This window comes from Nannobrachium achirus, assembly GCF_963921795.1.
Source record: "Nannobrachium achirus genome assembly, chromosome: 11".
Classification (NCBI taxonomy): domain Eukaryota; kingdom Metazoa; phylum Chordata; class Actinopteri; order Myctophiformes; family Myctophidae; genus Nannobrachium; species Nannobrachium achirus.
Window position 1 is genome coordinate 45865935 of NC_137820.1, and position 26004 is coordinate 45891938.

Here is a 26004-nt window from a genome sequence, read left to right on the forward strand (position 1 = left end):
ACCTGATTAGAGGATTTCTGCCTTTTTCTTTTTTCCTTTTTTTTGGGGGGGGAGTGATGTGCCATCCTGTTTGTCAGACTGATGACAGACAGCTGTGTTTGTTTTAATTTTACTTTTCATTTTTCATAACAGCTTCTGTATGGGAAGAAATGAACCCAAAGATTTTCACATCATTTCTTGTGTCTGTCTGTAGAAAATAGTATGTTCGTTTCTGATGAATGACTCGTGTTCTATTAAAGAGCTTGTTTCCTAATGACATTTCTGTATGTTTATTTACTTATTCTCTTACTGTATTAATTACACAGGCCAGTGACTGAAAATGACAGTTCAAGTCCAAGTTATTTTTGTAAAACCAAGTCTACCTGGTGATGGTGTAGTCATGTTCATGTACTTAGTGTTAAGATCAAATCCTATCAGAGCATTCTCTCATGTCTCCCTAAGTAGAATGGCTTGGCTCAAGGGAAACAGACTACTCTCTTTAAAAACGATATCTAATGAGCCAGGAATAGGATGTATTCATTTTAGTCTCAAACTAAATGTGTCTGTAGTCTGGATTAGATTAAGGCATTTGTACTCCATACTTGGCCTTTGTCCTTCAGTGAAATCTCTCTTAATCCCTAATCTGAATTGAACATAAAGCAGAAGGTCAGCGTAGTCGTCCTTTCAGGGAATGTGTCAGAGACTAGAAGGCTGTAAACCATTTCAGTCTTCAATACAACACTGTCAAAGAGTACCGTACCATAATAATATAGATGAAATATGGGAGTTAAAAGTACAGTATGAGGTATTTTTGTAATGTTTCTTCATAGCATCCAGTCTGGCGTTAATGCCCTCTTCTTCAATGGCATGTGTCATCAAGTTTAGATGTAGGAGAAAATACATAGTCATTTGCATCAAATCACGTCCTCAACCAGCTTAAAGAAGCAAAAAATAAAGCAGAAATGCCTGTATTTTTAAATACTACATTTAAGTATTTGAACTGTTCCTTTTCCAGAGCTGTACAAATCTACCAATTGTCAGTTCTGCTGTTTGTACGATTAATCAAGACCCCATAAAATATGATTTTATTAAAATAAAATAAAAACAATTAAAAACACAATCTGTAGTCTGGGGATAGCAGCATAGAAAATAGTGTACATTATATTACTATATTAAACTGAGACGGTAGAGGAGACTGCTTAGATTTGACTGAAGGCCAATAAGACTCACTGTCTTGCAGAGACATTTATTATCAATCACAGTCCAGGTGTTTTTTTATCTGATTTGGCACCAAGTTTGCAACAGTCAGTGATGTCTCCCCTCTCCAAACATGAACACACTCCTCCACCTAGATTTTTCATTTTCGTTTGTATGTAGCTTTTCTAATGTGACCCAGATCTCACTTTCTTACAACAAAGTGATCTGTAATTCCTACTCCCATATCAAGTATTTAGCCTTCTAGACTGGCTATTCTACAATTAAAATAAAAACATTGGATGAAAACATCCTTACAATACTGCTTCTTACAACTCGCAAGGAGCAGGATTGAGAACAGGACTGTCACTGGTCCTCGTAGTAGCGTTTTTTCATGGCTCTGTATTTCCTGAGGTAGTACAGAGCCTCGATCTCTTTGACAACAAACTCTCCGCGGGCGATCATCTGTCTGATCTGTTCTGGGTTCCTCTCGTCTTTGTTCTTGCGAAACGCTGATCTCAGGCGATCTCTGAAGTAATCTGCTCCTTTAGGGTACTCCCTTCCCAGGAATAACAGCTACACAGCACACACACACACACACACACACACACACACACACACACACACACACACACACACACACACACACACACACACACACACACACACACACACACACACAGGTTACACGTAAAGACAAATGGGTAAGAGAGAAGAAAGAAATGAAGAAATGGCTTCATGTAAAAAAATTAAAAAAATAACAGAATAAACAAAAGTTATATACTCTCTCTCTCTCTCTCTCTCTCAATGTAACCTATCATACTGTGTGTCACACACAGTAGGCTATATACAGTATGTATTGAAAATGTGTGTGTGTGTGTGTGTGTGTGTGTGTGTGTGTGTGTGTGTGTGTGTGTGTGTGTGTGTGTGTGTGTGTATTACAGTCAAGTAAGCAGAATGGTGGCCACACACCATTTTAAAGATCAAATGTCATCAATACAATATGTAGTGTAGTGTTAGGCTTATGCCCATACCAGGTGTTCTTCTATAAATTATACTGGTATAGGCTATGTGGTCCATCTGATTCGTGACATGGATGGAAGCAAAGGTGAAAGTGAGATGTATTTCCCTGTTTTCACAGGAAATTAAGCATGAGTCACCTGACACAAACTTACAGTTTTGTAGAGTTTGACAACTTCACCTCTGAGCGGGTTGGACATGCTTACAGAGGAGGTCCGTCTACTGGAATAAAACAATTAGTCATAAGCAGTGGTGTAAAAAGTACTCACATTTTTTTACTTACAATACTGCAATGTAGAAATACTCAGCCGTTACAAGTAGAAGTCTGGAATTCAAAATGTACATGAGTAAAAGTACAAAAGTATTATTATTAGGTATAAAAATGTACTTAAAGTACCAAAAGTATATTATCCCATTTCACAACTTTTCAAATGGCCGAAATGTATACTGTATGGCTGAAGTGGGTATTATGTTTTGTAATAATAATCAAATCTAGCCTACAAAGTAACTAAAATGTTCAAATAATTGTAGTGCAGTAAAAGTACAATATTTGCCTCCAAGATGTAATGGAGTAGAAGTAAAAGTACTGAAATTTGTAAATACTCCAGTAAATATAAGTAACTTGACTGATTGAAGAATTTATTAGAACTTTGCAGTTTCATGACAGTACAAATCACTGGCACAAGGTCAACTAAAAGGAGACCCTAGTAAGCTTGGGGACTGCCCATAAGTCCGAAGGTTCATTAGTCCTACATCTCATTAGTCCGAATTTAGTTAGGGTTACCAGTAAGCTTTTCTAATTATTTGCACAGGAACCAACCAACTAAAATTGTACTTGAGTAAATGTAGGCCTACTTATAGTTACTACTTTACACCACTGGTCATATTATAATATTAGCATAATCAGTGCAAGTGCAATCGAAACCTGTACAGTAAAACATTTCACTAAATGAATCGCAAATAACAGACAAGGGAATATTAAATTTAGATCTAATGAAATGAAGACTTTGATGATATTCAGTAACAAAAGTACGATCTAGTAGCTGAAACAGTTCGTAGTGAGATCGACCTCTGAATGGACTTGGTTCGTTTTCTTTTCTTCAGATCTAAAACAGACTCAATTCGACAATATCTTCACAGAGATTTAGCGTTAACTTGCTTGGTTGAGACGCATGACGACTCGAGTACGAGAGCGAGCTACAAGGTTAATGTTTACTTTTTTGGTGTCATAACTTCCGGTTTGCTGTGAAAAGGTTCCACAGGACAACAACATACCAAGGATTCGTCAGTGACGTCACAACTAAAGCTTCTTGAGGTGATCATGCGGAAGTGATTCAAATGTCCATCCCCATTTTCTCCAACTATTTTCACTGACTGACTGCACTCTTTTTATATTTTATTTTATATTTATCTTATAAATGTGGGGACAAATTAGACATTTCATTTTATACCATTTTAAATGTAATTTAAAGCCTAATATTTCCAAAATTGCTAAATCAAAACATGTAGGCCTACTTTACATTATTTCTGATCATTTTCCAAGGCATAATTATCTGCGTATGCATACATTTTCTTTATCCTATTTTTATTTATTTATTTAGAATGATGTATCGTGCAAGATCAAATCATGTAATACATGACATTATTTCTGAACATTTTCCAATTATGCATACGTTTTCTTTCTTCTTTTTTAGATTTTAGAAAAAATAGACACTTTAACATTGAGGTACCCACAATGTTTAGGTTCCCACCATAGACTGTATAAGTTTCCACACGAAATGCTATACATGATCTCTGGAGTCGTGAATGAACACTATATACTGTATAATTTGTATACTCTATACTACATGGTTAAAACAGAAGGGGGGGGGGGGGACATTATCTGACCTATCCCAAATATGAATGAATTGCAGGGCCTCTAAAAAGCCAACAATGTGTTGCACCATGAGACTTAATGAAAAAAATATTGTATTTATTTTTGACAGCCTCCCCAAAATAGTACCAAAGATCTTTTTACACTATGGCACTGCTCCAAAGGGGTCGTTTGTCCACCTGTACTATGTCCCCCAAATGTTTGTGTTGTCTGCGACTAATCTCACAAACCACAACACCAATCAGCACCAAATTTAAAGTGCTTATTACTTCCAGTAATATACCTGAATATTTGTCTTGTTAAGTGACGTTTATTTTTGTATGTGAATATTTTTCACATTTCCTGAATAAATCGACCAAAGTGGAGCTCAGCTGAGCTCCACTTTCTCATTTGTATTACTATCCACGGTTAATCTCACAAATGGTTGGACCGATCGGCCCACTCAGGCCATGCAGTTACCTCACATATGTAACTTGAATTCACTCAACAATAACAGTGGGATCAGACTGAAACTTTGACCAAATATGGAGTTATACACCACAGATGCATACATCATAGGTGATATGACATCACATACTGGCCACATGATATCCAAAATCCATATGGGAATCACACATACTCCTGGCCACAGGCGTGCTGAGCGGGATACTGCGTTAACATGCTCTGCAACGCAATGGCTCCGGATGATATTTCCCAGCTGGCTGATGTTTTGTCCAAGACCCATGTCAGGGATGAAGAATTGAGCTACAAAGGTCTGGGACTCAAACTGGACAACGCAGAGACGGCGAAGGAGTTGGTACACGAGATTGAGCAGTACCAGGGTCTCCGGGCGTTGCGCTTGGAGGGGAACACAGTTGGCATAGAAGCAGCACGAGCCATTGGCAAGGCCCTCAAGCACAAAGACCAGCTTCAGAGATGCCACTGGAGCGATATGTTTACTGGGCGACTACGCTCTGAGATCCCCACAGCCTTGAGATCACTGGGAGGTGCACTGATGAGTGCAGGGGCCAGACTGACCGAACTGGACCTGTCTGACAACGCCTTTGGTCCGGACGGGGTAAAGGCCATCACAGACCTGCTGAAGAGCCCCACCTGCCACTCACTGAGGACGCTAAGACTCAACAACTGTGGCATGGGCGTCGACGGAGGCAAGATCCTGGCAGCAGCACTGACCGAGTGCCATGAGCAGTCTTCAGCTCTGGGAGCACCACTCAGACTGAGGGTTTTCATGGCCGGGAGGAACCTTCTACAGAACGAGGGTGCCACAGCCCTGGCAAAGGCCTTTCAGTTGATAGGCACCCTGGAGGAGGTCCACATGCCCCAAAACAGCATTCACCACCCAGGCATCACAGCCTTGGCCTCTGCTATACAGCTCAACCCGGAGCTCCGCATCCTGAACCTCAACGACAACACTTTCACCAAGAGAGGCGCACTGGCCATGGCTCAGGCTCTGAGGCACTTGAAGAATGTCCAGGTGATTAACTTTGGTGACTGTCTGGTCCGCTCTGAGGGAGCCATTGCCTTCTCAGCTGTCCTAAGGGAGGGACTGCCTATCCTCAAGGAGCTTAACCTGACCTTTGGGCAGATCACTGATGCTGCAGCTCTAGCCGTGGCACAGGCTGTCACAGACAAACCTCATATGGAGAATGTGAATCTGAATGGCAACTGTCTGGGAGAGGAAGGCTGTGAGGCGCTGAAGGAATTCATGGAAAGCATGGACAGAGGAGACATGCTGGCCTCTCTCAGTGAAGACGAGGGAGAGCCTGACGATGAAGAGGACGAGGATGATGAAGAGGACGAGGATGATGAAGAGGATGAGGATAATGAAGAGGACGAGAGTGAAGAGGACGACAAGAATGGAGCGGAGGAAAATGTGGAGGAAGAGGGTGATGAAAATGAGAAGGAGCATGGGGTGTCAAATGGGCAAAGCACCCCCACAAAACCTCAGAGTTTAGCAGAGATGGAGTCTTTCCTGGACAGTCCCTCTAGTGACAAACTTCTTCAGCTGGGAGAGGAGAGGACACTTCTATTACAACAGGTGGATGTGTCAGATCCAGACAAGGCCGCCAATGTCTTTCTGAAGATCTCCTCTGTCTACAGTGAGCAGCCAGAGACCAAGAGAGTGGTTCTAGAAACTATCGATGCTATGTTCAAGAAGCTTTTTTCTGGTTCAACCCTCCAGTCCTACTGTTTCCTCTCCAGCATACTGGTCCTGATGGGACTCCTCAAGGGTGAGGGAAAGGGCAGGAGGGTGAATGTGGTACCAGGTCATCTGCGGAGTCTGGAACATGCCGTCCAACAGGAATACTTCCCCCAGGACCACGCCTCACTGCTGCAGAACTTCCTCTCCAAGAAAGGTGACGCCACAGTGACGTCTTCACTTACAAAATTTTATTGATGTGTTTCAGTCACTCTGACCTACGCATCTGACCTTCGCCTGATGATGGTTCGAGTGACCGAAACGTTGCATCAATAAAGATTTTTTAAGTGAAGACGGTGTGCGGGATTCCTCCTTTCTTCTACTATTCAAGTTCATTATTCCGATGCACCTGTTCCTTTGTATGTGTGCAAAAGGACTTTTTTTCTTCATAACATGATCAGCAACTAAACACATCTCACAGATACAGTACATATATAAAAAACAAACAGGAATTGATAGCAGCCGCAACTCGCAAACTAAAATCTCTCTCAAGTTGTTGTCGGACTGAAAGACCTGCAAAAACGCTTTCCCCTACCCATGTAGGATAGGGTCATGGGTCAGACTGTCCTTTTTGTGTTTGTCTCAGGCGAATCCAGTAGGAAACCACTGGTGGAACTACCATGGAACTACCTCCATGCATTCTATTTCACATTTTGTATATACTTTTTCCATCATTCAACATCAGTTTTGTTATCAAAGTCAATTGCAATTGGATTAGGCTGCACTTACCACACACACCACACCGAGCAGATCAGCGTGCATCTACCCTTTGTGCCAAAAAACTAAAATCTCCCATTTATTTTCCCCATACTTTACCAGAAATACATCAATTATTTTAAGCCTAGAATCAAGCCATCCAGGATCCTGGTGAATCATGACCATAATACCTTTTATTCTGTGAATAATAAAAAAAAAATAATAATAATGATTTTAATTACATTTAATAAATACCCTTTGTTTAGCAATTTTATTTTATTTTTATTTTCACAGAATCAAAGGTTTCATGGGCATGATTCACCAGAATCTTGGATGGCTTGATTCTAGGCTTAAACTTTGTATTGTTTTATAAATATTTTTATAAAAGTCCATGGGGAAAATTTATGGGAGATCTTTTTCGGTTGCACCAGTAAACCACTGCTATTCCCTGTTGGGCAAGGCTTCAGCCCAACCATGTACCTAGATGTATTTTGATCTCAAAATGGCAAATTTAGCTGAAAAGTAGGTAACCTGCATCTTTGCATACATCATAGATTACTGACGTCATAGACTTGCCAGTGGCCACATCATCCCTGCATACAATATCTAGATTAATGACATGATGTGACACCATAGACTGGCCAGTGGCCACATTTAGTCTAGGATCTACATGGTTGATAAGTTATTAAACCCTAAAGGCACTTCAAAGAAACAAAGATTCTATAACACCCTTTTCTGAGCTGTGCTAGCCACTCCAATACGTGGCTTTGTGTGCATGTCCATGTGTGTCGGACATATCAACTTTGGTAAATCAAAACTGTACCTGTTTTAATTGATATTGATAACATATGTAATAGAATTTTCTTTTGATCATTTGTGTTTACATATTATGTATTCTCATTTCCCTTGCATATTGTTGTTGTATTTTGTATAACTATGTTTTGTAAATTTGTTGTAATCTCGGCACTCCTGAAAAAGAGGGCACCAGCCCTCAGTGTGTTACCGAGAACTAAATAAAGGTTGAAATGAAATGAAAAGTGTACATCCCTATCCGTAAGATTGGACAATATGCCCCCTGTGATAACGTGTGGGTCTATACATCATACTGGACTTGGCGCGCTACTTGAACGCAGGGTGTTATGTTTTTTTTTATTTTTTATTAAAGCCTCACACTGCATTCACTCACTCGTTCCTTCTCACTCGTTCCTTCCTACTGGGGAAGGAACAAGCGAGCGAGCGCAGTATCAGGGCTGGCTTGCCAGGCTAGGGGTAAACGGGTTGTAATTTACACTACAGAGGGAATTAATAATAGTCAATGCAATTACGATGAAGCATTTGTTCAGTTTTACAGCAGGTTTTGTTCGATGCATTCCAACTTGTATTTCTTTTCAGGCACTTGTAACAGCAACATTAAAATATAAAGGTAAAACATCCATGTTGCTGAGATACCACGAAGGTCTATGCATAATTACTTTTTATTTATTAACAGTTCATAAAAATATGACAAAAGCAAAGGGATATGAAACATAGGAAAAGCGATTTGACAGGCAGGAGTTTGGCACTACTTGTCTAACTGGGCCAAAACAAACCATGCCACTAAGTCAGGTTCCACGTTTGGTGGTTCTGTTGAACTATAACACAATAAAAACACAGTATTGATCACACCACTCTGTCCTGCAGACACACACAGCAACTACTTACTGTTTGCTTTAAAGGGCCAGTAATGTCTGGGCCAGGGTTTAGATTAAATCTAAAACATCCATCCATAAATGTCCTAAATTATCCATTACTGTACCCCCAAAAGTACTCACTGCAGTTTGTGATTTTCATCTCTGTAGGACAAACATTGAAAGGTTTGTCTCTGTAGCTCAGACAGTGCTATTTGTCTGTATGACAGTACTGTTTGCTCTGAGGACGGACCGTTTGTAGTACAAAGTGTCATTTGTCTCAGCATGACAAACAGTTAGTGCAGTTTGTCTCTGCAGGACGTAGTGTTGTTTGTCTATGTAGGACAGACAGTGCCATTTGTCTCCCATATGTGGGACAGATGGTGCCATTTGTCTCCGATAAAGTAAAGAAACCTGTAAATCTGTACTGTGCATAAAGTACAGTCTACCACTGGTGCTGACAACACCTGGAAGACACAGATATGGTCAAATCTTCCAAACACACACTGGAGCCTCCACAAGGCTGCCGGCAACACATCATTCAATCATCACTTTTGCTCAAGGGCACTTGCGGCATGAGACATGGCTGTTGATGACAAGATGGCAGCAGCTGTGATAAGAGCTGATGGTTTCTAAAATGTTTTTCTTTAAAGTTCAGGGTCCAGGTACAGTAACAAAGCCTCATCCTCACTGCTGTCCCAGGTAACTCTGCAGGTCAAACCCCTTGACCCCTGGGTGACCCCCAGCTGTGAGGACATCAGTAGTTGGTCCTGAGCTTCTTGTTCTCCTCTTTCAGTCTCTCTATCTCCTCCACCAGCGTGTCGTTGACGGAGTAACGCTCGATCAAGCCATGGATCTCATTCTGAAACAAGACAATTGTTACTTGAGGAACAGTAATACTGTAATAATAGTAGATAGAACCACTTCCACTAATACTGCAACCACTAACTACAATTAGCACCAACACTATAGCTTGTATTAAAATTAGCTTATGGGTATACAGTGCATGGGTGGGTGGATGGGTGGGTTCAGGGCTTCAGGCTATGTGCTATATGCATTTTTGGGGGGCAGGACAACACGTTTCTCTGTGGCCACTTTCTGCTGTTCATTTCCTTGTTATGCAGCAATGCTTGCATGGATCTTTTGTAGTCGCGAACGGCCATGGCGTGCACTCGAATGGACATGCACGCGCCCATGTTAAAAGGTAAGAATATCATGGCATGTAACGCGAAAATCAGTCAATTAGTTAAACATTAAATCTGTCCTCTTTACTATGGCTCACACAATGTTGTGTCTTACCAGTTGGATGTAGAACTGCTTGACCATCTCAACCTGCAGATTCACAACGTCTCTGTGACATGCATCCCTGGGGAGAGAGGCTTTTTATTAATCCTCGGGTGAAATAAGGTGGGTCCATATCAAACACAGAATTTGTATTTGTATTTCAATACAGAACATGTGTTCGTCTTTTCACAGCTTAGAGTGGGGTCAGCAAAAATTTGAGAACTCCTGCTGTATGAGATACACAAACATTCACCAAGGTATATAGTCAGCAATCATGTCATGATCAGTCATATCACGATTATGACATTTTACATGACGATTAATTGTCACTCAAATAATTTCGATTAACGATTTAATTGTGTTTTTGTCGTTGACAATTACATTTCTGTTTGGCTTTTAGGCTTAGATGTTGCACATGGCAGATATAACACATAACCTAAATATACAAAGAAATGCCTGACATATTTGACAAATGTATACTCTAAAAAGAACATTGATAGTGGAAATAGCCGATCTACAAGCACATTGAGTCTGCGCTTGTCATATGAAATGTGCTATATACATAAATGTGACTTGACTTGACAACGCATTGAGAGCTTGTAGATCTGCTATTTCCACTATTTTCATTATGTGAAAGTTTTTCAACATGGAAACGATTATGACAAAATAATTGCAATTATGTAAAATAATTGCGATTAGATGATTATGTAATAATTGTGACAGGCCTAGTCATATCAGTCAAGTCAACAGTCATAGTCAATGGGCTAAATATGCCAGACCACCAGTATGGTCCTATAATAAAACTAACCACAAGTGAAGACACTAGTGCTCATTAATCCTCCGGTGAAACCAGCTGGGTTCACAGCAAACACTGGTGGCAATATACCATATTGTCCAATATGTTAATATTCCCGTTTACAATAATGGAGTGACAGTTGGTCACAGGGGTCAGGATTACTAGAGGTCAGGGTCAGGGGGTAGAGGTGAGCGTGGTACCTGAAGTCCTCCAGAGTGTCCTGGATCATGTTCTTTATGAAATGGATCTGCAGGGTGGAGAAAGGAGCTCCACCTCCTCCCTCTGCGCCTGCTGCTCCCCCTCCGACCACCTCCGCAATCTTTTCAGACAGAGAGGAGGCTACTGCTGGCCACACGCCCACATATTAACAAAGAAATAACCCATTAAAACTGTGATGAAAGACTTCTGCCTTTTTTTTTTTTTTTTTTTTTTTTTTTTTTTTTTTTTTTTTTTTTTTTTTTACATCTGTTTATTGTAGATTCTCCTTAGTACAGGAATATCAAAAGTTAAAAAGTATCAGATAAAATGTACAGATGTAACACAAAAGAAAAATACAGTAAAGACTTAAAGTGTCTCACTTTGTACAACTTATTGTTGGTACACAAGTGGACAATGACATTTATGGTATAATGCCTATACCACTGAATACATAAATGTTCTGTGTGTGTATGTAGCATGCAGCAGTAGGGCTGTAATGTACTGTGTGTGTACAGTATACATGTCTATAGTTACCAGCTGCTGCAGCAGGTGTGTCTCCATGGAAGGTCTGAATGCCATTGGTTCTCGAACTGAGGTCTGGGGTGAAGAAATAAGGGGCCGACTGGCCGTGATTGGTCTGTGCTGATGTAGGGGGTGTGGTGTGCTGCTCTCCCTCCACACTGGGCCCACTGATCTGTAATAGTTGATCATTTAGATACAATAGTAGAGCCATGTCGCCAAGAGGAGAAGGACATGCAACACAGGATTCCAGTTGGAATTGAACTGTGGGCATTACAATGTGGTCGTCACACACACCATATGTCAGTTATTCTATTAAAGAGTAAGTTTAACTAGGGACTGTGTGGAACTTTTAAGTAACGGACACCAAGGTGGAAGCGTTCAACGCATGCGAGGCAAACTGGAAGATGGTACATGACCATATTGGTATTGGCCCAAACCAGGAGTTGCTCTTCCTGGCTGTCAGTTACGGGAAGCCGGGAACAACTTTCTTTTAGAAATTGTTCTTGGGGGCGCCCGTTGGCCTAGTGGTCAAGGCGCATACCACATACTAGGCTATGATGCCTGCTGGCGTCGCCGGTTCGATTCCCAATCTAGACGACCTTTGCCACATGTCATTCCCCATCTCTCTCCCCATTTCCTGTCAGTCTGCTATCCTATCAAATAAAGGCATAAAAAGCCTGAAAATAAATCTTAAAAAAAAAAAAAAAAAAAAATGTTCTTGAAGTCACGTAGTGAATTCTTATTAACCCTACCAGTGCCAGCCCCTAGATGGCGCCAAAGAATGCCAGGCTTTCTCCCATAGGCGAGTGCATTAGCATCCGGGGACTCACGTTGCAGTGACGCGCGTGCTCACGTTCGTGCACGTCATGGAAAGGTCCCGGATGATAATGCTAACAGAATAGCTATTCCCATTTTGTCATTTTAAAGATCATTTTTCGGCGATTTCGCCGTAAATAAACCTCGCGCCACATCCCTAAAAACACAATCCAGAGATATGGGCCTCCAAAGATGTGGTTTTTCATTGGATTCGGCGGCGATTCGCGGCTACGTTCGCGGCTCACGGCCGGCATGGCTTCCCCAGGATTTGGACCACTGGATTTAAAATTTAGGCTCAGGCTTCAGAAGGCCTCGGATCATTTTATTCATTTCATTAAAAATCCCGAACATGTTCGGGATAGGCACACTGGACTACGTTCCGGAAGCGGCGCTGAACATTCGGTGAACATTGGGGGTCTCAAAAATGTATTTTAAACCATTTTTAATGGAATATATCGTCGGACCATGTAAAATGGCTAGCTGGCTAGTAGTGTTGCGCGGGTCATGTTTTTTTCATAACCCGCACGACCCACAGCCCGCACGGAACGTAACCCGCCCGCGCCCGTGCCGCAGAACAATATAAAAATCAACGAATCCGCCCGCCCCGCAACCCGCATTTAAAAAAAAGATCGTATATCATCTCCACAATAGCTCATCTTTATATACGGCTCTTCAAAGTACCCAAAGTCGCTTTACATAAAGGTTTACAGTAGCACAATATTGTCATGGGCTAAATAAACAAACGTGGTGTTCAAATTGGCGTTTAGCCTAAAAGACATTCATTCAAAGACGTTCATTCTCTCTGGGGCATCGTCGGGGTGAGAATGGCGTTTCAGGTTTTATGTCAATCATATTTATACAGCGCCTCGCACATCAGAGTTGCCGTGCGACGACCCATACCTTTTCTGAGCTGAGGTCTCGCAACAGGGTGTTTTAACAAAGAAACGAGCCTATATCCATATCAATAGACCTGTAGGCCTAGGTGTTGAACGACCTTCGTGGGACGTCTCTAGAAGAGCGACCCCCCAAACATTGAATCAGCGCTGCAACACTGCTCGCACTTTAAACAGACAGCAAAAGACGGACAATATTAAATCCTGTTGGTTATTGATTAATCACCAGATTGGAGAGAAGGGAGCGACTCGACTCGAGGTGAGTGTGGTTGGTTCATTCAGTCAAAAAATCCTTCTCACTTGCGAAAGTTGTGTTTCAAATCGTATCCGTTGACTGGCTGGTTATATAACTTAACCGACACAAAGTATTTATAAACAGACTTGTGTGGATGAGAGACATATAAGTGAAATCCTGATCAACGACACGCGTTGAATTGTTTGTGCATCTTCTCTCTGCTGTGCTCACGACCTCACGTTGTGTCAAATGTTGGCAAAATGAGGTTCGCGGCCCCAACAGGAGCGGGACGGTCCTCGCACCAAGGAGCGGAGGAGAAACCTCGCTCCTCTCTGGCGAATTTTAAAACTCGCTCCCTCGTGCTATTCAAACGTTGTATTCTTATTCTTATAGGCCTACTCTTATTAAGAATAAAAGGCAAATAAGAACAGGTGATTATTCTTATTTATTTTTTGCACATGAGAGTGGTGATAACCCGCCCGCCGCCCGCCAATTGAGTCTGAAAACCTTGACCCACCCACCCGCATGCGGGGCGGGTTGGCGGGCGGGTGGGGGCACCGGGTCGGCCCGCGCACCACTACTGGCTAGCGTAGGACGAGCCAGGACCACCCACGACTCTACAAGCAGCTCAGGGTAAGTCAATTAATAAAAAAAAAATTGTTTTGGATTGAACATATCCCGAACATGTTCGGGATAGGCACAGAATGAGTTAAGAACTGTTTTAATTGGGATGTGTCAATGATTTTGATGGTGCCCTATGTTAAGTGTTTTAGAAAAGCAATAAGACACACAAGGTCCCTGTTTATCTTGATTTTAGAAATTGAAAAAACTATGGTAAACCTCAAACTCTAGTTGACATAAATTCACTCATTTACCCGCTCAGGCGGGCTGGTGGGAGAGAAGGGCTCCTCCTCTCTGATTGGTGGTGTCTGCCCCCACAGCGGGCTGAAGGCGCGAGAGGAGGGGTTTCCCAGGGGAGTTCCCAGGGGTGTCCTGCGTTGGGAGGGGCCAGAGGTGTAGGAGGCATCTGTGGATACGCACAAAATTAACATTCCTCCTTTTGGCTTTCCTTACAAAAGTCTCTGACTAGAACAGACTACAACAGAACAGATGTAAAAAGTTAACAGACAAGACAATAGATGAGAGAAATTGTCTATTTGTACCTAAACAGTAATAACCTTAAACTCTTAAGCTATCATAAGCTTATTTGGATTTATTCGGTCAGCCTGATTATCAATAATCCATGTTTATGTATATTTTGTAAATGTACTTTGTGATGTTTAAATAAAGAAAACAAAGAGGAACCGTAGACAGACAACAGAATAACGGTAAGAGAACTGACCATCTCTGAGAGGTGAAAACACATCCAGGCTAGTGCGCCCTCTGATTGGTTGGTCTGTGTCTCTTGGGAACCCCTCCATTACTACAGAAACAAGGCAGCACACAATGGATTGTTCCTTACATCAATATTTTCATGGTTCCATTATACTCAAAACAGAAAAAGACAAACATTAAAAACCACTCACTCATAAAACACATAATACATTAAACTAATGTTAAGAGAACTGACCGTCTCTGATAGGCGAGTACACATCCAGACTAGCCCGTCCTATGATTGGTTGAACTTTTGTTTCTCTTGGGAACGCCTCAGGAATGGACGTTACTATGGAAACAAGGCAGTGCACAATGGTTAGTTTTTCCTTACATAAATATTTTCAAGATTCAATACTAAAAACAGAAAAACGGTGATATCAGCTAGAACTAGAAAAAGATCTGTTATAGCACCACCGTGAGGCTGATGCAACGCAATGCGAGTTCTTCCTTACTAGTGGTAATGTGTGTGCAATGTTTCACAGCAATCTGACGCTGTGTTCATGATTAGGGGCATTTTGTGCAAAATGGTCCCCTCCTGAAAACTCTTGAAAGCCAATCGTAGCCAATCCGAAATAATTAGGGATGGAGCTCGTCATTTTTATTGATAATGAGCACCTTATCAATCCTGCTTATCGAGTCAGGCTTTTATTGAGCCCACAATTGAGCATTTTGTGGAAAGACTTGAGACAAATTCTGAACAGAACTGGTATCTTTTTGTTATTGGCCACCCAGTTGTTGTGACTGTGAGTTTGTGGCTGACCACCATCTATGAAGATGACAATTGACAAAAGTAACAAATATTATCATTAAAACAATCATTCATTAGTGTGCAATAACTGTTAAATGGCTTTATATTATGGATAGTACTGTAATACATTCTTGATCGCCTCGTCTTGATTGTTTAAACATGACATCATGGGCCGCTATGCTCGATAACAAGCTGATAAGCCCAAAGCTTATTGATACCGGGTACTCAATAATTCTGTTATCGGGTTCTCGAGCTACCCTTGTTTAGGGCTCCATCTCCTAAAATTAAATTTGAGAAGTCTGACAGTGACAGGTAACCTGGGTTAACAGTTAAACCCCTTGGCGGGGATACAAAGTATTACAAAGTAGATGGAGACACTGATGGGGGTCACAAACCGTCTCTAGCAGGAGAGAACGTGTCCAGACTGTTGCGTCCAACGCAGCTGAACTTGCTGTCCTGAGACGCCAGGCGGTCTGCTGCCTCCAGCTGGCCCTCTGCCTCTCTGTTCCATACCTCTATACCAGATAAAACACATTATACACACATGCATGCACACAGCTGATAATAAGATCTATACTTATATCAGGGGTCTTCAACGTTTTCAGGCCAAGGACCCCTTAGTTGAGAAAGAGAGATGAAGCAGGGACCCCCACAACCTTTTCATAGATTTCATATAGTTTCATCGTTTGACAGCACGATCATCATGTTTTTTTTTTATTCATGTCAATTTGTTTTCAGATATTCAACAACTTGAACCGTCATTACCTAATAAACTTGACCTTTTGCTCTGTACTTAGTCTGCTCTTTTTCCCCCCATCTACACCAAACCTCTTTGCCGAAAATAGCCCATCTACAGGCTCACAACGCCTCGCAGCGCGAGGCGTTGTGAGCTTGTAGATCTGCCATTTTTGGCTACAGTTCTCAGAATATGGACACTAGGGTTCAAGTTATTTTGGAGGACCCCCTGTAGTAACTGAGGACACCCTAGGGGTCCCGGACACCCTGCTGAAGACCCCTGCCTTATATTAAGTATACACTCTAGTATGCAATGTCTATGTAGTGTCTCCAATACAGGTAATACAGACCATGAGCAGGTGTCTCTCTCAGGCTGGGGGGAGGGGTCTGGGTGGAAGCAGGTGTGGTCACAGCACTGACAGTGGGGCCTGGCTTGATTGAAACCCTTTTAATGTTGGAAGCTTTACTGGACATTCCTTTACCAGACTGAACACAAAGAGAGGCACAGAGGACAGAGACAGGGAGAGGTTATGGTACCTTATTGCAGTGTTTTCCAATACATAAGATCGCAACCCAATTACTGGGTGGTGAATAAATATCCTGTTTTCTTTTACCTTTGTAATACAAATACATCTGCTTGATTGTACCCATAGTGTGTGCGTGTGTGTTGTTGTAACCTTGTTGGCTTTAGTGTGTGTGGTCTGGTAGCGGAGACTGGTGACGGAGGTTCTGTGTGCAGCGGTCGTCCTGGTGGGGGCACTGGAGTTCCTGAGGTCGTAGTGGTAGATCTTGCCCTGGGTGGATCCCACCACCACCCCTGTCCCGTCTGGAGTGAAGTCTACTGCCGTTATCGGACACTCCACACGGAGACTCCGCAGCACACTGGAAAGCATGTGAGGATGCACACGATTAAAGGCGGAGGTTGGGGTTCAATCCCCTGCCGGTTTACACCCAAGACTATAACAATGGGACCCTGCTTGGCACTTTGACCACTTCATCAAAAATGAATTCAAGAGGATAAAAACACAAGAAAGCCAGAAGGCTTGTTTCAATAGGAGCACCAAAGTCTGACACTAAATGTACACATCCTACCTGGGTCGCGTTTTTCCTCCCCATCCTGAATTCCCAAAGACTTTTATTTATATATTGCATCAAATAAGAACTGCATTAGAAAAATTAACAAATGACCATCAACTGATGGCAAGAAAACGCCAATGTTACTGCCGCTGAATTAGTTTTTCCACCAGAAACAGACTGAATAACATATGAGTGGCTGACTATCGTAAACGATACAGAGCCACCTCCTCGACAATATCGCAGAGACAGTTTGTTTATTTTTGGACCACAATGCTTATATGAGACAATTTTAAGGTGACCCAAAGTTATTCTCCATAGAGAAAAACTTCTGCCGCGACCCAGGGGATGAACGAGTGACGTCAGGACTTCGGTACTCTATTGTGGTCCTTTTTCCCCCCAATCATCAAGGGTTGGATTGGGGGAAGTCCCTGTGACATACAGTACTAGCTAGCATCATGTCCAGGGGTGTAACTGAAGCCACCTCACACTAAAACAGGAGATAGGCTCCTTCCTTGGTTCCCAACTTAAGGCTACTTCCACTTGTTTATCGGTTTAAGTGGCATGAACCTTAGTCAACCAAAAACAGGGCAGATGGTTGAGTGTTGAGAAAGCAAGTACAGATCCATCTAAAAAAAAAACAAGTGTGTAAAAGTTCATTTTCTTCTTCAAAAAATTTAACTTTCATATATTCTAGATTTATTTTGTGTGCAGTGAAATTACTTTTCTGTATTATAAATCCTTCTTTTAGTGGCCACGTGTAATATTCTAATATTTTGAGATATGGATTTTTGATTTTCATGAGCTGTATGCCATACAAATCTAAATTTAAACAAAAATAGGTTTTGAATATTTCACTGCATGCTCAAGAAAATGAACTTTTGCACAATATTCTATTTTTTTAGATGGATCTGTATGTGCTAGTAACTAGGGACAACATGGCATTGGTCTACACAACATATCTAGCATCCATCTACAAGTAAACTAACATCTGAATAGCAATATATATAATATACATAGCATACTGTATATCTAAAGAACACAATTGGCATCTCTCTACATAGTCAACAACCAGAATGCAGATGTAAATATACACTTTAAAAATCATTAAAGTGCTTGTCAATTCTAGCAGTAAGGCGGGAAGGTTCCTTTACAGATAAAGTACATCAATTTCCTAGTGGGGTCGGTGAGGGCTTACATCTTGCTGCCTGTGTCATAGCAGATGATCTTCTTGTCCAGTCCCACGGTGACAAACAGCAGATCACTGACGGGGGAGAAAGCCAGTCCCGACGCCGGAGCTTTGTGGGCGCTGTCGAAGGAGTGGAGTTCCTTCTGTGTGTTGGAGTCCCAGAGCACCACTGTACCACTGTCAGACACACTGCCCAACAGGGAGCGCTTCAGCTGGGACAGACGAAGGTCACGGATAGGCTGCCAACCACAGGGGGAAGGGCTGTTAATTAACCACACTATTAAACCCTCTATTCTTAGCACAACAACAGACCTGAGTTACAACTGCACTTCCATCTACACCAAATCCCTTCACCAAAAATAGCAAGCTCAAAGCAAGCATGAACTTGTAGATCGGCTATTTTTGGCAAATATTCCCCCCAGAATATGGATGTTGGGGTTCAAGTGGTAAATGTACTACTACTGATACTACTGCTGTTTAATGATAAATCTACTAGTAGTGCTGCTGCTGCTGCTACTACTACTACTGCTAAAGACTATATTCAAAATGTGACTTGCATAAAAGTAAAAAGTACTGGAATAATTATTTTTAATTAAAAAAAAAGACAAAATGATTCAAAGTCTTTAAAAAAATATCTGATCGGGGTGCCCGCTGGCCTACCGGTCCAGGCGCATACCACATAGGCCCTGATGCCTGACAGTGTGTGGCGGGTTCGAGTCCCAATCCCGACGACCTTTGCTGTATGTCACTCCCCATCTCTCTCCTCATTTCCTGTCAGTCTACTGTCCTCATTTCCTGTCAGTCTACTGTCCTAATAAAAGGCATTAAAGCCCCCCAAAAAATCTAAAAAAAAAAAAAAAGAAAAGCTGATCTACAAGCTCACAAAGCGTAACTTCTATAGCCGAAGTATGAAATAGGGCCAAAGTTAATGTATATTTTGCATTAATAATTTAAATCTGCAATTTTAGTGCAGTAAAAAGTACAATGTTTGCTTCTGAGACATAGCGGAATTCGAGTTTAAGGTAACAAAATGTAATTACATGAGTAAATTGGATAGCACTGGATGGTGCCTTGCATGGTTGCCTCCGCCATCGGTGTGTGTAAATGGGTGAATGTTAAGTACATTGTAAAGCAAATTTCAGCAGTCAGATGACTAGAAAAAGCTCTATATTGCTACTACTGTTACTGATTCAACTAGTGCCGCAGCTGCTGCCACTACTGCTACTATTACAACTAGTAGAGCTGCTGCTACAGCTATGCATGTTGTGTGCGGTGGGGACTAACCTGTGTATGTCCGTGTCCGAAGGCCTTACTGGTCATGTCGGTGGTCATACTGTGGAGAATGATGTCTCCACTGGTTGAACCAGATGCAATATAGCTGTCATTATTGTTAAAGCCAACAGACGTCACCTCTTCATTGTGCACCTACACACACACACACACACACACACACACACACACACACACACACACACACACACACACACACACACACACACACACACACACACACACACACACACACACACACACACACACACACACTTGATGCAACTATCAGAATTCAAGTTTCAAGCCTATTGAGAACAATGCACCACAAAAGATGTGGAGGTGCTACAATTTGCAGAGGGCAACTAGTGTGTTTAAAATTCATAAAACCTGGTGGTCAAATGAAGTCTTTTTGGTTAATAGGATTGGTATGCCATGGCTAGGACGTCTGCCTTTGTACAGTTCTATATCACTTCATGGCTAAGAAAGAAACCACCATTAGAACGCAGCGTAGAACCCATTGGCTAGTTTTGACCCTGTGCATACAAGGCGAGAGAGAATCTTGGCTGCAGAATTAGTCTTGGCTTGTCTGAAAAATATATCCATATTTCACCTATATTGTCCAACGAAAACAGTTTCTGATGTGTTAGACGAGAAACAGGCCATGCACTTGCTCAATAGTGATCAATTTCACATTTACTAGCGTAAGTTTAATATTTGGGAGGGGGATGCAGAGCTGTGCAAAGGGGAGACTGACAGAAGTTGAAGGTTGTAAACAAACATTGCACAGTGACCACCTTGTTTGTGTTGTTTTTATTTTATTTCACTGAGATTTTGTCTAAGATTTTCATGTTGTCATTCGTAACCATGTTATAAAAGAAGAGAAGTTATTATAAGGTGTTGGTGTCATTAGGCCTGTAACAATTATTACATAATCGTCTAATCGCAATTATTTTACATAATCACAATTATTTAGCATAATAGTCATAATCTTTTCCATGTTGAGAAATGCTCATATCGTTTCAAACACTTACAAAAAGTAGTAGATCGGCTATTTCCACTATAAATGTTATTTTTTAAGTGTAAAGTTGTCAAATATGTCAGTCATTTCTTTGTATATTAGGTTATGTGTCATATCTGCCATGTGCAACTTCAAAGCCTACAATTACAGGAATGTAATTGTCAACAACCAAAACACGATTAAATCGTTAATCGTCAATCATTTGAGTGACAATTAATCGTCATGTAAAATGTCATTATCGCGACAGCCCTAGGCGTCATAGACCTACCTTCAGACAGCGGTGCAGTCTCTTGTTCTTCAGGTCCCAGATGCAGACAGTGTGGTCCAGGCCTCCACTGAGCAGATACTGAGATGAGCTGCTCAGACACACACGTGTCTGCTTTTTCTAAACACACACATAACCAGCAAGTTACACAGACCACAGATAACAGTAATCGTTGTGTGGTTCTAGTATTGAGCGGTAGTGATTGGCCCACAACAACTTCCACAAACACCCCAGTATTCTGTATATTTACAGTAACTGCAGCAGTAAAATGACTGAATGAACGCTCGCCCCAATACGCTCTCACTCCCCGGGTAAAAACATTCCTAAACATAACCTCAGTAAAACTATGCCTAAACCTAACCTTATTACTAAATGTAAACTCAGTAAAACTACGCCTAAACCCAACCTTATTCCGCCTCCTAAACTTAACCTCAAGTAAAACTATGCCTAGCCCTAGACTTATCCATAACCTTGACCCATTTATGACTAAGGCCGATTCTTAAAAAGGTTTCTGAGAAACTTCAAATATTTATTCAAAGATTACAAAAACATTATGTTGCTATATCATCACTCACACTGTCAGGCAGAAACCTAGTACCAGTAAGACTCCCTAATCGGGAGATAAGCGACCGTAGGTCACTTATCTCCACAAATAGGGCAAACATTTTTTTTTTATTCCATAAACTTCCTGATCCATGTTGATGACATGAGTGTAGACATACTGTGTAGTGATTTTCGGGGCAAAACTGTAGGAGCAGTGGCCAAAAATGTGTTTTAAAAATCGGCCTGTAGGTGGCGCTAGAAGAGGGCCATGTGAGAAATGAGGGGTGGGCTGTCCGCGTTGCCTTGGCGGACGAATAGGTACTGGCCCCGGCTCTCCCGGACGCTCCTAGCCTGAGTTACGGCATTTTATGTGAGCTGCAGTGGCAGGGGGTCCTCCACTGGGGGCGCCACGACTTTTGCATCCGTTCTGGAGCACCAGGAGTGGGTGGTCCCCAGGAATTCCCCGTGAGCAGCTCCGTTGGGGTGGTCATTTGGTCATTTTTGCACATTTGGTATTTTTTTTACACCTGGGGGTCCCCCAGGGACCTGGGGGTCCCTGGAACTCCGGGGGTCCTTGGAGGTTGTAGTTTGGCAGGCAAGGAGTTTGTGTGGAAATTTTGGCATGGATCGGGCCAACGGTGGCCGAGATATGAGCAGGCCAAAAGTGTGACGTGTGAGGTGTGACGGACTGACGCACGGACACCTGGTGGAGGAGTGGGGGTCCCCCAGGGACCTGGGGGTCCCTGAAGCTCCGGGGGTCCTTGGAGGTTGTAGTTTGGCAGGGAAGGAGTGTGTGTGCAAAATGTGGCATGGGTCGGGGCCACGGTTGTGGAGATATGAGCAGGGCAAAAGTGTGACGTGTGAGGTGTGACGGACTGACGCACGGACACCTGGTGGAGGTTTTGGTAGTAAGATGCAATCACCAAGTTTCAAATTTGTATGTTTTTTTTCTCTTTTTTTTCATAAATGAACCTCAGAAAAATGAATACAAGAATCACTAGGCAATCGATCTTCGAAAAGAAAAATGGGGGCGAGTGTGTTTTGGTACGAGCGTTCCAGTTACCATATGACTGACTTACCCCCTCAGCCAGTACTGCCACAGGAGCAGAAGTGGACTTGATGCTGGAAAGGACCAGTTTGTCTCCAGAACTGCTGGCGCTCGCCACATACTGGTCTGAGATCAGAGGTCAGGGATAAACTCTAAGCAACCAGGTCTATGAAAACAAACCCAAAACAAGCGACTCTATAGGCCACATGAGCACTTTAAACCTATTATGCATCGGCTATATCCGATCTACAAGCTTGTGCTTATATACTGTACCTGCCATTTTCAAACAAATCTTGAAAAAAAATTAAAAAAATAAACAACTACAGTATATTTTACAAACAAGCCCAAAAACCTGCAACTAACGGTACCAATATTTACAAGTACTAACTATACAGAGAAACAAGCCCAAAGTCAAATAAGCAGACTTGGCAACACTGCTGCCGACATTCAGGCCGAATATACTTACTTGCACGCCTCTGCCAAGTGTGCCATGCACCGTAAATAGAAGATCTACAAGCTTAGCTCACACCGCATCACAATTGTTCATTTAATATTTACGATGCACAGACAACACCCACGCACAACTGGAGTATAATAACTGAGGATTTACTGGACACATTTCCATACACACAAAACGAACATTTACACAGTCATTATTATAACTGTATATATATAGTCATCTCTGTAGGATACTGGTGCTGTTCCAGCAGACCTGGGTCACAGGGTGGGTGGGGCTGTGATGGTTAAACTGGTCCACCACCATCATAGTAGCAGAGTCCCATAACTTGACACAGTCTCCTGAGGACAACAGCCTGGTCACCTCCTCCATATTCTATTCATTCATAGACAGACGGACAGGATCCATAAATTCAGTTTGACCCCATTATGTTCTAACTACTGTATACTAAAAATCAATGAATAAAACCAAAAATATAATCATGCTGAATTCTCACAATGCACCATTTTATGTACTAACTTTAACTGTTACTTTCAGAATGCACTTGTTAAGTGTTAGAAATGGGATTCTTTGAAAATAATGTAAAAATGACAGTTTAATTGCAGGTGCTTTAGACGTGGACACTGGACAGTGGACACCAACTGAGCAAATATTCGTTAAAAAAAGTTCATGTTCAGATTATAAGTTTATACTGCTTTGTCTCCTGTAACGTTACTTTCATCATTTGATCATTTCCTGATTAAAATTATTTTGTTATTGAGTTGTATGACTGAATAAAAGGATTAATAAAAAGTTCTACTTTTTATCTTTCTCGATCCACACTTTGCAACAAAACAAACATCGATATTAACAATAGCAGTTACGTTCAGAAGATACGGTTGTTTAATCGAAGTATGTTCAATCGAAACAAAAATATAGGCTATATAGAACTAATCCGGCAGATATCATGTTCTACTTTTATGGACGTGGTTTGTTTTGATTGTGGGATGCTCAACTTAGCCAAAGTTAGCAAGCTAATGTGCCCTATCAGTTAGCCAAGTTGGACTAGCATGACTTTTTAAAAAGTTATCCAACTTGTATAGATGAAGGCTAAACTACGTGAAAAACGAACAAGGTTATTCCACTTGAACAAAATTCCCCGTCCGTCATTTCATAGTTTATAATACATACCAAAACCGTTGTCTAAAGTGTCTTCCTTGAAGCCGCTGAACCGAATTTGTCCACAACAACCGCCACTACGGCAAAAGCAGAGGGACACACACACAACACAACAACCAGCCTTTCTATCCGCCGTTTCCCAAACAGTGGGTCGGGACCGTCGGGACCCATTTGTGGGTTGCAGACACATTTTATGGGTCCCTAAATTTTTTTCTCACATTTAGTTTTTTATTATTTCAAAAACATTCCTAAAAAAAGGCAATTTTTGTCTTTGTCTGTTCTTTTTGAAGTAGATGATTGTATTTGTATCTGTACATTTTGTAAACATTTTTCTATAACATATCTAATAGATATGCCTGTAATTAAAGAAAAAAACTGAAAATTTGAAATAAACAGATATTTAAAAAAAGGCATTTTTTTCATGAATTAAAAAACGAATTAAATTATATATATTTTCAGTATACATTTCCTGAAGAAATAAAAGAAAAATCTATGAGATTCCAGAAATTAGAAGCAACGCATTGAGATGAGCCTGTGTATCTGCCATTGTCACTAGTTTGTTGTGTCCCGACTCCCGGGGAAATGTCTAATTTCTCTTTTTGGAAGCTAAAAAGTTTGAGAACCACTGAGCTGGAGAGCGGCTATGCGGATTACAAAGCAAATTGATCGCAACAGCCTGGCTGTACAGTTGTTCTCAAACCTTTTCATGCCAAAGACCCCCAAAAATTATGTATTTGGTCCCTTCTGAAGATCACCCAAATAAGATCTGTGTTAAAAGTTGTGATCCTGGGGTCATCACCATGCATGCTGGCTTAGTGGTGGACATTTTTGTCAAAATTAAATTACAGAATGAGTGGACAATAATATTACCAGAAACACCTATGGTGTTCAAATGGAATGGTTCGATTTGTCTCAGAGTTATGGTGGTCCTTGCAAACACATTTCAGAACCACGAGTACTAGTTGAACTCCTAATAGGCTACTGTATGCCATCTCTGACTCTTCTTGTGTGTGTGGGGATGGCTCCTGTGTGCATCGATAAATGATGCACTACATGTGGTCAGTCACACCCAGTTCAGTGTCTAGAAGTTTGACTTAGGCCAGATTAAATCAACTTAAATCAGCAATCACCCACCCTACAATACACTAATAATGAAAATCATTCAAACCAAACTAAAAACTAAACATTTTAACAATAAATGCTAACCTGAAATGAGCAAACCTCTGGAAACTATACTGAAACAAAACTGAATTGAAAAGAACTGAATAAACAAAATAAAAACAAATGAAAAACACTCTCACCCACACACATGCGCACAGCACACGCACGCACGCGCACGCACGCACACGCGCGCGCACGCACGCACGCACACGCACACACACACACACACACACACACACACACACACACACACACACACACACACACACACACCACACACAACTTTGTTCCATTATCAGTCTCCAATGTCAGTTATGATTTCTCTGTCTGTTCATCTGAGACACTTTATTTAATTTTACAGCAGCAAAACTCTTGGTACAGAGCAATTTGTGACAGCAGCAATGTGTGTTAATAGGCTTACAACAGTCTAGTCTATATGTAGGCCAGCTGTATACAGTACATACAACAGTCTAATCTTTGTCTACTAAACAGTTTAACTATAGGCCTACTACAAAGGTTCAGTATATATCTGTAAGCCTACAACTGTCTAGTCTACTGTAGGTGATGAACTGTAGTGAGAATTCTCCTA

The 26004-nt window shown here is 41.6% G+C and overlaps 2 protein-coding genes across 6 annotated transcripts; one reads left to right on the forward strand and one right to left on the reverse strand.

The window, feature by feature from the left end:
* Positions 1–53: 53 nt before the first annotated feature.
* Positions 54–24330, reverse strand: LOC308294059 (LYR motif-containing protein 5B-like). 5 transcript variants are annotated; one of them, XM_080736768.1, is made up of 18 exons: positions 24267–24330; positions 23333–23471; positions 22671–22765; positions 21052–21168; positions 19778–19918; positions 18503–18732; positions 16908–17112; positions 16581–16716; positions 15891–16010; positions 14944–15036; positions 14716–14796; positions 14249–14400; positions 11442–11601; positions 10910–11054; positions 9929–9995; positions 8774–9491; positions 2349–2415; positions 1679–1749 (listed from the first exon to the last, which is right to left on the reverse strand). In XM_080736768.1, exons 2-16 carry the CDS (start codon positions 23466–23468, stop codon positions 9387–9389), a joined length of 1983 nt encoding a protein of 660 aa, XP_080592894.1. In that variant the 5' UTR covers positions 23469–23471; positions 24267–24330; the 3' UTR covers positions 1679–1749; positions 2349–2415; positions 8774–9386. The 5 variants fall into 5 exon arrangements, with proteins under 5 accessions (XP_080592896.1, XP_080592897.1, XP_080592898.1 ...); XM_080736769.1 differs by lacking the exons at positions 1679–1749; positions 2349–2415 and having other exon boundaries at positions 8462–9491; positions 10910–11051; XM_080736770.1 differs by lacking the exons at positions 9929–9995; positions 10910–11054; positions 11442–11601; ... (10 more) ...; positions 23333–23471; positions 24267–24330 and having other exon boundaries at positions 54–1749; positions 8774–9377.
* LOC308293604 (ran GTPase-activating protein 1-like) lies at positions 4740–6464 on the forward strand (the record flags this gene model as incomplete). The annotated part of the gene is made up of 1 exon (XM_080736191.1): positions 4740–6464. One exon carries the CDS (start codon positions 4740–4742, stop codon positions 6462–6464), a length of 1725 nt encoding a protein of 574 aa, XP_080592317.1.
* Positions 24331–26004: the final 1674 nt, after the last annotated feature.

Bases quoted from the DNA above. Each gene is read 5' to 3' on its own strand.
- LOC308294059 (XM_080736768.1), bottom strand. From the start codon at position 23,468: ATGGAGGAGGTGACCAGGCTGTTGTCCTCAGGAGACTGTGTCAAGTTA. The intron at 19,919-21,051 runs GTAGGTCTATGA...GTGTGTGTGTAG, and splicing joins GACTGCACCGCTGTCTGAAG to GTGCACAATGAAGAGGTGAC. The intron at 16,717-16,907 runs GTTACAACAACA...CTTTGTGTTCAG, and splicing joins CACACACTAAAGCCAACAAG to TCTGGTAAAGGAATGTCCAG.